Here is a 12716-nt window from a genome sequence, read left to right as displayed (position 1 = left end):
ACACATGAGTGTGTGTGTGTGTGTGTGTGTGTGTGTGTGTGTGTGTGTGTGTGTGTGTGTGTGTGTGTGTGTGTATGTATTACCTCCACGGGTGGTTTGAAGGAGGCCGGGTGCGTGTTGTAGGCCAGGCTCTTGCCATCACCCTGCTCTTTGACACGCAGCAGGATCTGCACGTCCTCGCTGTACTGGTTGCTGCTGGCCTCCTCATAGCGCTCCATCCACGTCTTCATCTTGTTCTCCCACAGGGACGGGTGCTCCGCCAGCTCCTGCTCTGGGGCTGCGCCCTGCCAGGTGGACAGAGGACAGGGAGGGGGAGAGAGTGGCTAAAGGTCATGGGTTTTTATATTTGACAAAATGACACTGATGCTGCTTGTGTGCCGTGTGTGTTTCGTGAGCCCACCTTTACTCTGGAGGATTTCCTGGAGCCCTCGCGGAAGGCCTGCAAAAAGATGGACAGAAACTTGAATATGTGGCAATGCTCATCAATTTAACAACTGTTCATAATAACTGGGAAAACCTCATTTCAATGAATGGGCTTGGATGCCCACTGCTTTGAAAACCAATCCCATATCCCATAAGAGATGGGAAGACGAATATCCTTCGGGACAATAACGTTTATTATTAATACCACCCCCAAATTAAGGACTCCCCCATGACTTTCAATTGGTTCTCTGATGCCATTTTAATTTATCAGTAGGCTTAGCCACAAGCAACTCTTAGATGCCATTTTTAACATCTGGCATCTAAAGTTGCACTTGACTTGACCGCCAGTAGAACAGCTGTTTTTGGCCATTTATTCATGAAATGCCTAGAGAAAAAAAGGATCACGTGGTTAAATGAATAAGACACGCGGCGGAGACCTTTTTGGCTCGGGCGGAGGCGGCGGGGCTGTCTTTGTCGCCGCTCCTCTTCCTCTTCTTCTCAACCAGCTTGTTGCCACCATGCAGGCGTCCGGTGGTCAGGGTGATGGTGGTGGGCGTGTGCTGGAAGGCAGAGTACAGCTCCAGGGGGACCTCATCGCCGCTCTCCGTAGCACTGGTGTCCCCGTCTTGGTGACAAGCCATAAAACAAACACAATGAATATTTATTTCATTGTATAACCGCTGATAACTAAACTGCCACTAATATATCAAAGGAAGAGGCCACTATTGACCCTAATGAAGGCTCCGTTCCATTCTGGTCAAAAAGAGTCAGGGTGCTCCTATTGTGGGGGTGCATATTTTGGTTAGACATACCAACAGTCCGACAGGCATTAGTTCGACAACGCCGTCGCTCCCGACATGCGCTGCCGGTTACAACTAACCCGTGGCTCCCGACATGCGTGGCAGGTTACAACTAACGGGTGGCAGGTTAAAACTAACCCGTGGCTTCCTGTGAGGTTAGATTTAGGGTTGGGTTTTTGGTAGGGTGTCGGACTCATGACTGTAGGACTGTTAGTACGTCGGACCAAACACATGCACCCGCTGTTGTGCACGTCGGCTCACTGGAAACACTCTGCTACACCAGTGGGTCTCAAAGTGTCCTCGAGTGGGTTCCAAATGGCCCCGTACGGGTGCTGTGCAACTCTGAAGAGTGTACAAATGGTTGCACTCTCATGGGGGTCCTTGAAATTAAAAGGTTTGAGAACCGACTGTACACTAAATGGAACAAAGCCTTAATTAGTATCATCGGTAACACCTGCTACAAAACCCCATTTGATTGGAATAATCTTCATCTATCTCTTAGATCGATTTCATCCTTCAGTCGCTTTAGGACTTCCCTACATTCACATCTTGATTCGCCTCCATTCCTCTGTTGTTTAACAGCTGATGATGTGGTTGCTGGTGGGGTGGGTGGGAGAGGGTGAGCAAGCTGTCTGTGTATATGTATGTATTAGGGCCGGGACTTTAACGCGTTAATTGAGATTAATTAACTACAGAAAAATTAACGCGTTAAAAAAATTAACGCATTTAATCGCACCTTTTTTTTCCACCGCGGAACGTTTCTCACTGGGTGCGTTTCTAGTAGTACTGAATAGGCTGCGGCACGCGAGCAGCAGCAGCAGCAGTTGTTCACTAGGCTACAGCTCCGTCAGAAAGCCCAAACCCAAATGAATCGAATGAAGAAGCCGCTTATATCGCTTTTGCTCCATGGATGGACATTTAGATGTAAAAGCTATCGGATGGACGCGTGGATAGCGGCATGGCTGTGTGCAATGTCAGAAGGAAAGGATCCATTTATGAGCAACGTTAGCTTCTATGCTAGGCTTGCTAGCTGCTTCAGTTTAACATGTCTCACAGACCACCGGAGACGCGGTGATTTCACCACAGCACGAAGCTGTCAAGCTGTCCTCGGTGCGAAACATACTGAAGTAGCAAGCGTGGGTCAGCCCCAACCTCATGTGAAATGTTACCCCCATAATAAAGTTGTTCTCATGCCCCGCCATGTAAAGCACATTTGAGTATTCATATACACACTGAAGACACTATATAGGCACTTGCTGCTCTTGTTTATCTGTTGGGATAAAAAAGTTGTATTGCTTAAAGGGGAATACCACTCATTTTCAACATTTTTCTATGGAGTTGTGTGCACTGGAAATAATAAAGTCCCCCCATTATGTGTTGCCTATAGAACTGGAGGTCTGAAAAAAACAGTAACATTATGAAGTACATTTTTGTGATGTCACTGAGATGTACTTCATAATGTTACTGATTTTTTTCAGACCTCCAGTTCTAGGCAACACAGAATGGGGGGGACTTTATTATATCCACAACAACTCTAAGGTATATTAATGACAGTAAAATGTTGAAAATGAGTGGAATCCCGTAGTCACTATTCACTGGAATACCAAAAAACATTTAAAAAAAAAGGTTTCTCACTGTTCTCGGGTTGAATATTGATATGCGATTAAAATGCGATTAATCGAGATTAATTAACTACAAAGCCTCTGATTAATTAGATTAATTTTTTTAATCGAGTCCCAGCTCTAGTATGTATGTATATAATATAATCTGTATCTGTGTACTGTATGTTTTATGCATCTTGGGTCTCCCTTGAAAATGAGATGCTGCATGTCAAGGGGCTATAATCCCTTCAATAAAAAAAATCTGAAATCTGATCAGAAGAAGAGGACTGTGTGCAGAGAGCCCATCTCTCAATTCCATGAAAGACGCAGTTAAGTCACTTGCCCAGCAGGTGTCAGCATGTCTGCAGGGGGAGGTGGTTGCAGACTTGACACAGCCTACATCCTGCTCTACTGACTAACAAGATGGCCATTTACTGCAGCAAAGAACACCATTCAATGTGTGACGTATCAATGGCCTTGAATGAGACTAGCCGGCCAAATCCCTTGATTAGCTCATAAGGCTCGCAGGACTTCATACTGACATTACATTTGAAACCTTACATCATTGTTTTTTTTCCTTTTTTTTCCTAGCTTCATTGAGATTGATTCTACTACTGAATTATTAATGCCAATACTATGTAAACAGCATAATATGGTTCAGCACAGTGGGTTACATAACCGCCTCCATGTGCACTCCTTACCAGCAGTGTTGATTTGATTTCGTTGACTATGACGAAATATGTTCGTCAAATACCTTTTATCATCGATAAAAACTATAACAAAATATAGTGCCCATTTCGTCAACAAATACAAAACTAGACTAAAATGCTAGGGAGGGACTGGTGGAGAAGAGATCATTTTATGTTTGGTTGCACAAGTTGCACTCTGAAAACAGCAGATCGACAAGGCGGCGCAGCACGTTGTGAGCTTGTAGATCGGCTATTTTCACCTCGTGAGCTTGTAGATCAGCTATTTTCAGCATGCAACCAAGTGTAAAATCATCCATTTACGACGCCACCGCTAAACTCTTAGCCGACTAAAACTAGACTGACACTAAAACAATTCAGGTGACTAACATTTTACTCAAAAAGGCTATGACTAAAACAAAATCAAAAGCATCCCTCCTTACCTAGTCCTGTGTCGCCAGACTGTTGCCTCTCGCAATTTTCAAATGCTTCCGTCATACAGTCTGGTGCAACGGAAGAGCCATCATGAGTAAAATATAAAGTGGAAGTGGAGCCTCCTCCCAACTTCCGTTTCATCTTTACAGTGGCGCACATTTATCCTAATAATCCTGAAATCATCTAAGCATAGATAGCTTGTTGCTTAGCAGAAAAGGAAATAAAAAAATAAGCTCTAAATGCATTTTAAAATATATTTTCGTGAACTGAAATGGCAGCGTCCTTACTCGGACTTCGGGATGTGTAGTCCCAAACTTTATATAGCATTCGGAGATTGTGGAATGGTTGTCTGGCTACGTGAGACTACTCCTTACCAGACAAGCATTCTCTCTTCCTGGTCTGCAGCAGGATGGCTCTCTCCCGGTCCAGGTGCCGTGGTTGGCAGCGCTCACACAGGTAGGTCTCAGGAATGTTCTGCCTGTCGATGCCCATGCAGTCGATATGCTGCCAAGCACTGAAACATGGAGGCCAAGGATTTTTAGTAATCCGTTCCATTCACTAGTGGGCACAGGAGTTTACTTGAAGCTGTGTGTTGGCTGAAATTGTGCCACGTATGTCAGGTTGACTGCAGGTTTCAGCAAATGACATTCATTTCATTTAAAAAAACCCGATTTGAATAACAATTGCAACTAGAAAGGTCGCAATTTTAAAAAATTGCAAAGTGTAATGGGCGTGGCCTATATGGGGAGATGCGTCATGGCCCAAGGAATACAGGGAGAAAGGAATTTTGAATTTACGACCTACGGTTCAAGACTTATAAGCCAACACGTATAGTGGGCTGTTATAGCGCCACCATGAGGCCGACCGATATAATTATAAGTTAATTAATTTTAGTAAGTATTACGAATTATCCCTCCAAGTTTTGTAACTATAGCCCTTACGGTCTCCGAGGAAAAAATACTTGAACGTGATTTTTCGCATTTTCCCATTCATGTCAATGGGGACATTTAATTCACTAATAAATTAATATCAATTAAACTATACAACATTTCTCTTAGAAACGAGCAAGCACACGATTCCCGATTTTTACAGTCAATTTGACATATGGCTCAAGTGCGTACAGTCAAAACTGTGGGACTAGTAGTGGGACAAACTTTGTCTTACTCTAGTAAAATAAAAAAAATAATAAAGTGTTACAATTACAATAGTCTGGTTGCCCTTTAGGGCAACCACACTAATGAAATACAATTGCAAAGAATACAAGATCAGGTGAAGTTCAATCATTTCAACTCTTGGCACTGTTCATCATTGAACTTCACCAGATGACACATTAAAATCATGGCAAAGTTTTGAATCGTGATTTCAAGGAGGGAAATTCATATCTGAGCTAGAATCGTGCAGCACTTCCTTGAATGCATTATGTTGCGTTCACACAGGCAGATGCAAAAGATACAAAGATGCAAAGCTACACTTAGCTTTGGATCTCTTTGTAGCTGAAGTTGAAACAAGCTCAACTTTTGTGTAGCCGTTGTATCTTTTGCAGCAGCTAGCTACAAACCAAACAGCGGATGTATTTGTATCTTCATGTCGCCGGCTTCCATTGAAAATTATGGTAGACTGTATCTTTGCATCTGCCCATGTGAATGCAGCATCACAACTTAAGGTAAAAGTTGACGCCACAAAGCTGGAATAAAGCAATAAAAAATCTCATGACTGAAAATGTAATGGTGATGTTTTAGGTATGATCATTCTAAACCTATTTATTGTTACTGTTCCACATAACAGCCAACCAGATGAAGAAATCACAGATTTGAGGCATTAACCTCTTTGCTTTGTAAGTCGCTCTGGATTAAGAGCGTCTGCTAAATGCCTAAATTGTAAATTGTAAATTGTTTGCTTTAATAACATTTCTGAGGCCATTCTGGAAGATGCTTCTAAACTTGCATTCTATTGCTATTTTGATCACTTAGTTCAAAATACTCTTTTATCTTAAAATAACCAATGTCCAAAAATAGCCGATCTACAAGCTCACATCATGTCGCAGCGTGACCTGTTGTGAGCTTGTAGATCTGCTATTTTCGGTGTGCCGCATGCTTTCACAGAAGACACGCGTGGCTTCTATGGAATCCAAATAACTGAAATCAGCCGTGGGCGGCTGAGAACTTTAAAGGACAAATTTAGTTTTTTTCAACCAAGGTTCATGTTTTAGGTTGTCATTAGAACTGAAGGAGGTCCGGAGGGACCGAAATGTTGCATTATTAAAAGAAAATACTCATGTACCGAGCAGATACACAGTGTGCGGGGGTATTTTCATTCCTTTCAAGGTTGTTATTAGAGAAAGTAAAAGGTGAGTGTTTCATTTGCTGCTTTCTTTCGTTTTAGGGATGTTTTTGACAGGGGGGCGGGGGCAAATACCAACCCCCCAAGACCCCAAGAAATTACATCTGGCCACAAAAGATCACAGGATCTACTGAATGTGAAGGTAGCCTACTGGGGGGAAGCCACACTGTGTGTCATAGGCTCAATATGTCAGTTTGACACATTCAGTAGATCCCGTGATCTTTTGTGGCCAGATGTAATTTCTTGGGGTCTGGTAGGACTATAGTCAATAATAAAAAAATAAATCGCTATAACATTTATTTTGTAAAGAAATACATATTTAGCCCCATGCTCGAATGCCCCCTGTCAAAAACAGCTACAATCCCTAAAACGAAAGAAAGCAGCAAATGAAGAAAATAATTAACACTCATCTTTTACTTTGTCAAATAACAACCTAAAAAAACCCTAACCTAACCTTTTGGTGTTATAAGCATTACGTTATACTTTAGCTATTGAAAAATAGCAGATCTACAAACTCATAGAGCTTGTAGGTCTGCTATTTTTGAAAAATCGTGAAAATGTGGCGCAAATCTTTTAATATATATTCTTTCAGAGAGAACGTTTTTAAGTCAAATCTTTGCTTCTGGGGAGGTCCCTGGAACAACACATTTTCGGCGACCAATTACATATATTTTTGGGGGTCCTTGACATCAAAATGTCTGAGAACGACTGACATACCGGTATATATAGAAACATGAGTTTTTTTTTAGAAAACTGTCAGGAATTTGAAGGCATTTTGTATCGTCCACAGAACTAAATGGGGTTAATCCGTGAGCTCACGACTCGACACACACAACAACACAAGGCTCCTCTCTGGTCTCTCTATACCTGCACTTGTCGCAGCAGATCATGTAGCCGTCGTCGTGCGTGAAGCCGCAGATGCAGCGGGTGATGTCGGCGGCGTAGCTGCCGTCCTCGGAGGTGCTGAGCGTGGTGCCCCTGGACGCCTCGTCCAGGAGGCTGCCCGGTACAAACAGCCCCGCCTCGCCCGGCCGCCCCATCAGCATGGAGGGGGGAGGGGAGGCTGGTGGTGTGGGCGGGGGCCTCGCCCCATAGTTGTGGTCCTGGAAGGAGAAGATATACTGTTCAGAGATGCTCCGATAATCGGCCAGTGATCGGTGATATCGGCCAATATTCACTCTGAATATCGGCATTTACCCCATCTGTGATCGGCAATTTGAAAAATTGCATTTCTGTGACAGGCCTAAACATTCTCCCCTTCCTCCCCACACACAGGAACAGTTTTGACGTTGGTTTTGACATATAAACACTTTGGAAATATTAAAATTTGCAACATTTCACAAGATCAGTATCGGACATATCGGTATCGGCCGATCATGAGAAAAACAATCGTTGATCGGTATCGCCCCAAAAAAACCTGATCGGAGCATCCCTAAGAACAGGCTCACACTCAAAGCGCTTTAGGCCCGTCACCATGTATTACACGATCGTCTAATCGCAACTATTTGAGATAAACTAATTTTTTTTTAAAATCATAATCGTCATAATCGTTTCCATGTTGTGTTTATAATATTTACATCTGCTGAAACAGCAGATCTACAAGCTTACGAGTCACTTTGTGACGCGTTGTAAGCTTGTAGATCAGATCAGCTATTTCCGCTTGTTTTTTTTGTTCTTTTTACCCTTTCTAAGTATAAAAATTATGAATATGTCAGTCATTTATTTTTATTCATATTGGTCTGTGCTATGGATGCTCCGATCAGGTTTTTTTTGGACCGATCCCGATCACCGATTGTTTTTCTCATGATCGGCCGATACCGATCTTGTGCGTAAGGGGAAAATTTGAATATTTCCAAAATTATTACATGTCAAAACCCACGTCAAAACTGTTCCTGAGTGTGGGGAGGAAGGGGAGAATGTTTAGGCCTGTCGCAAAGATGCAAAATGATGTTATACTATATATATCTGCTTGACATTTATATACCACTTAAATGGTGTAAAAGATCGCTTTCTCTAGAAAATTGCCGATCACCAATCGGTGGCCGATTGATCAAGCACCTCTAGTGTTCCAATGTTCAATGCCAAAAACACAATTAAACAATGAATCGCCAACTTACATTTGTAACCGTTGACACAGCCCTACTCACTCTCTCGACACAGTTTAGCTGGCTTGGCTTTAGTTACATTATGGAAGTACAGTTCTGGAAACACTCGTTTACAGTATCTCATGTTCCGTGTACACTGAGGTCATGACCCAACACTGACAATAAACCATTTGAATAAACAAAGAATACAATAGGCTCGTCTCTACGGACATAGATATGATTTATAATCTCTACTTCACAGGAACAACGTTGGCGCAACAACATTTTTGTCGGTTGGCATTTTCTAGTTTTACACAGACAATATGCCAGCGCGCCCACCGAGTACTCAGAAGAAGCACACCGTTTGCCAGTGACAGTGTTTGACACTCACAGCTGGCTCAGTCGATATTTTCCAAAATGGGGAAAAAAATGAAATGAAAGAGACCACACGACTGCATCCCAGAGAGGATTTCTGTTCGTCCCAAATACATATTTTATTGTCACTGTGTGGTGACGGAACGGTGTTAGTCACGAGTGGGTCTCGCATGCTTTAGACACCTCTAGCCCATTTTGGGCGGGAACCCCTTTTGGTGTTAGCATCATGTTATGCTTTAGCTATTGAAAAATAGCAGATCTACAAGCTCATAGCGCGCCACCGAGTGGCGCGCTACGAGCTTGTAGGTCTGCTATTTTTGAAAAATCGAAGAACGACTGACATAGAAACAGAGCTTTTTCAGAAAACTGTCAGGATGTAGAAGACATTTTTAGAATCTGATCTCAGGTCAAAATGGGCTAGAGTGAGTATTATGTGCTGAATCTGTAACAGTAATCTAATGTGGGAACAGAGTCTGTTCCCACATTAGATTACTGTTACAGATTCAACAGACCACAGAACTTCTCCATAAAGGAGTCCAATGAGCGAATGAAAGTATGCACACTGCCGTTGCTGGATATTTGTTATCCAGCCATGTTAAGGATTCCATGTGGGGGAAAAGGGGCTTCGGCAAACAATAAGTGATTCATTATTATGTGATCATACATAGATTACATAGTTTACAATTTACAATTTACAATTTACAATTTAGGCATTTAGCAGACGCTCTTAATCCAGAGCGACTTACAATAGGCAAGAACAAAAAGCATGGGAATACATCACATATGTAACAAAATGCATTTATCGCGAAACATGCGTAAGCTAAGACCGTGACTAGAACATATCTATATAATGACACTATACATATAAACTATAACTAGAACATATCTATATAATGACACTATACATATAAACTACACATATGTGCTATACTATGCTGTACATATATACTATGAAGTGCTATGACTACATACAATGCACTTATTGTGCTGTCTACATGACATGCTATAAGTCTGTTTCAAATGCTATATAAGTCTAAGAAGTGCTGTCTAAGGGGGTAGGGTAAGTGCTATGGGCCATGATGGAGTCTGAAAAGGTGGGTTTTCAGACTACGGCGGAAGATCGGGAGTGATGCTGCAGTTCTGATTGCAACGGGAAGTGCATTCCACAGTTTTGGGGCCAGAAGGGAGAAGAGTTTGGGACGTGTGGAGCGTTGTCCCGGCGTTTTTAGTGAGGGTACTTCCAGCTTCCCTGCGTTGGCTGATCTGAGTGCGCGGGAGGGTTTGTAGGGTTCAATCATGCTGGCAAGATATGGGGGAGCCATACCTTTGGTTGCTTTAAATGCCAACATCAGAGTTTTGTATTCTGTGCGGGCAGCGACCGGGAGCCAGTGCAGGGAGCGGAGCAGGGGGGAGACATGTGAGAATTTTGGCTGGTTGAAGACCAAGCGAGCTGCGGCATTTTGGATCAGTTGGAGAGGCTTCAGTGCACATGCCGGTAGGCCAGTAAGGAGAGAGTTACAATAGTCAAGTTTTGACAGGACTGTTGTCTGGATTAGGAGCTGGGATGATTCCTGGGTGAGGAACGGTCTAATTCGTCGTAGTTTAAAAGGGTGTTACAAACAGCAGTGTTGTTTTTGTCGACTAAGACTATGACGAAAATGTTGGTCGACTACCATTTTACACAGAGGAAAACTGAATAAAAACTAAATAAAAACTAAGCCATGTTTACTAAAACGTATGTATGACTAAATATACTGACAATTTCGTCGACAAATAAAACTAGACTCAAATGTCAGGGAGTACTAGTGGACAAGAGATCCAGTATAAGTCATTTTACACTTGCTGCACGACGCGTTGTGAGCTTGTAGATCGGCTATTTTCAGCATGTGTTAAATCAGCCATTACAACGGCATCAAGGCCCGCCAAAATACTAATCAACTGTAGATTTAGTCTACTAAAATCTTATATTTAGTAGACAAAAAACTAGACTAACACTAAAACATTCCAGGTGACTAAAACTAATTGAAAACTATTCAAAAGACTATGACTAAAGCTAAAATCAAAATTTGCTGTAAAAAACAACACTTATAAACAGGACACCTCCTGTATGCAAAGAGAAAGGCCAAGTCTGTTGCGGCCGGGTCAATGTTCTATTTCAGCCCGAACGGGAACCGGCAACTAGCTAGCTAACTGGGAAGATGATTAACAGAGAGGGAGGGAGGGCTCAAGGTACAGTATGTAGGTCAGGTAAAAGAGGGTGAGTGTGGGCGGGGTGTGTGTGTGTGTGTGTGTGTGTGTGTGTGTGTGTGCACTCACAGCATAAGGCAGGCCAATGTAGCTGTGGCTGTGGTGGGAGCTACTGCTGTAGATCTGGTGGGGGTAGCTGGACTTTTCCACCACTACAGGGCTGGCCTCCACCGATTCTGGTCTGCTGGGCAGCAAAAAAAACAAAGACAATTAGACAAACACCACACAGCAGAGAGCAACGTTATATAGCGAGAACTACAGACAGAAAAAATGGCAACACTATTAAAGTAAAATAATAAAAGTAGAGAGATTGCAAGTGTGAGTGAGTGTGTGTGTGTGTGTGTGTGTGTGCAGTCCAGGGCATTCAAAGGCCTTCACACATTCTGCAGTGCCATGTGACTGTCATATCCCCTTAGGTGGACTGCACAGGCCTGATAGCCAGGAAAATATTAGAATGAAGCCAATATTCTACTCTGCAATTAAGACCGTTTAGTGTCACATATCTAGGTGTGACAGACTCACAGACTCTAACACACACTAACACAGACACACACACACACACCCCTTGTTTATGCCAAACCGGTAAATCCACTCTTGGCTGTCTACAACCGACCCAACGTTATTGTTAGTACTAGTAGATTAATGTTTTCGTCAGTGACGGAGGGAAGGGGGCGGCGGCCATAGAAAAAGAGGGAAGTGGGTCTGGCAAAAAAAATAAAAAAATGGATGGCAGAGAGACAAGACAGTGAGGGATTAAAGACAAAAAGAAGGGAGGGATGCAAAGAAGAGGGGCTCTGAGGAAGAAAACAGGCTGCCTGGTGGGCCGGCTGACACACAGAGCAGAGGTGGGGGGGGGGGGGGGCCTTGATGGTCAGACACAGTCAGACATCTAGGAATCAGTCATGTGGAAATATCAAATCCTCCACATCTCATCTCGTATTCTCGTCCAAGACAAGTGCCCCAAGGTCAACATGACAGAGAGAGAGAACACCCTCTGGTTGTGTACAGTATGAGTGAGACCAGCTTATTCATATGCGCACACAAACACACACACACACACACACACACACACACACACACTCCGCCCACACACACACACACACACACCGTGGCAGTGACTACCTCACCAATTCAAAGCTCCACGAGGGCACAACAGCTCGGCCAACAACTTCCAGTGGCCAACCACATAAAGAGTTCACAAAGTGCACTGGACAGCCTCCCAGGTACGTGGAATATATCACACGTATGTACGTACAGGGACAAAGAGGTGCGTTACAAAAAGACCATGCCGGGGACTGTGTGTGTGTGTGTGTGTGTGTGTGTGTGTGTGTGTCTGAACTAGTGAACTGGCTCGGCAGCATTTCTGTTTGGATAACTATTGTCTGACTTCTCTCCTTCCACCGAGGCACATTTTAACAGCACAGCACAGAGGACAGCGTGTACAAACTAAGAGCACGGCCACACGACATGCAGAAGTTAACAGTTTTGTAGAAGTGAAAGTAAGTACCGGTACTAATAAACTAATAAACACAAAGACAAACGCTTGTCCAACCAAAATACCCGCCCTACCTTTCCTTCCTTCCTTCCCTTTCTTCCCAACTCTCCCGCTGACAAAACTGTATCAATCAAAGGCTAGGTTATTTGGTACTGTACCTGTAGAAGCAGCACTTCTTCAGCCCTATAGATCGTGCTGCATGCCTACAGAAAGCACTGTGTGAAACACTT

The 12716-nt window shown here is 43.2% G+C and overlaps 1 protein-coding gene across 4 annotated transcripts in view; it reads right to left on the bottom strand.

Moving 5' to 3' along the window:
• The window catches only part of kmt2e (lysine (K)-specific methyltransferase 2E), a 51568-nt gene that overhangs the window by 21817 nt on the left and 17035 nt on the right, over positions 1-12716 (bottom strand). For 3 of the 4 annotated variants that reach the window (XM_079493798.1, XM_079493800.1, XM_079493801.1), the window contains exons 3-8: positions 11061-11172; positions 7153-7388; positions 4320-4459; positions 861-1048; positions 401-439; positions 84-284 (exon numbers count right to left, since the gene is read on the bottom strand). In XM_079493798.1, the coding sequence (XP_079349924.1) occupies positions 84-284; positions 401-439; positions 861-1048; positions 4320-4459; positions 7153-7388; positions 11061-11172 (916 nt within the window). Of the gene's footprint in view, positions 1-83; positions 324-400; positions 440-860; positions 1049-3953; positions 4014-4319; positions 4460-7152; positions 7389-11060; positions 11173-12716 lie in introns of all 4 variants that reach the window. The other variant, XM_079493799.1, reaches the window with a different exon arrangement.

The sequence above is a fragment of the Electrona antarctica genome (genome assembly GCF_951216825.1).
Source record: "Electrona antarctica genome assembly, chromosome: 23".
In the NCBI taxonomy this organism is placed as follows: domain Eukaryota; kingdom Metazoa; phylum Chordata; class Actinopteri; order Myctophiformes; family Myctophidae; genus Electrona; species Electrona antarctica.
This window is presented reverse-complemented; position numbering and strand designations above follow the sequence as displayed.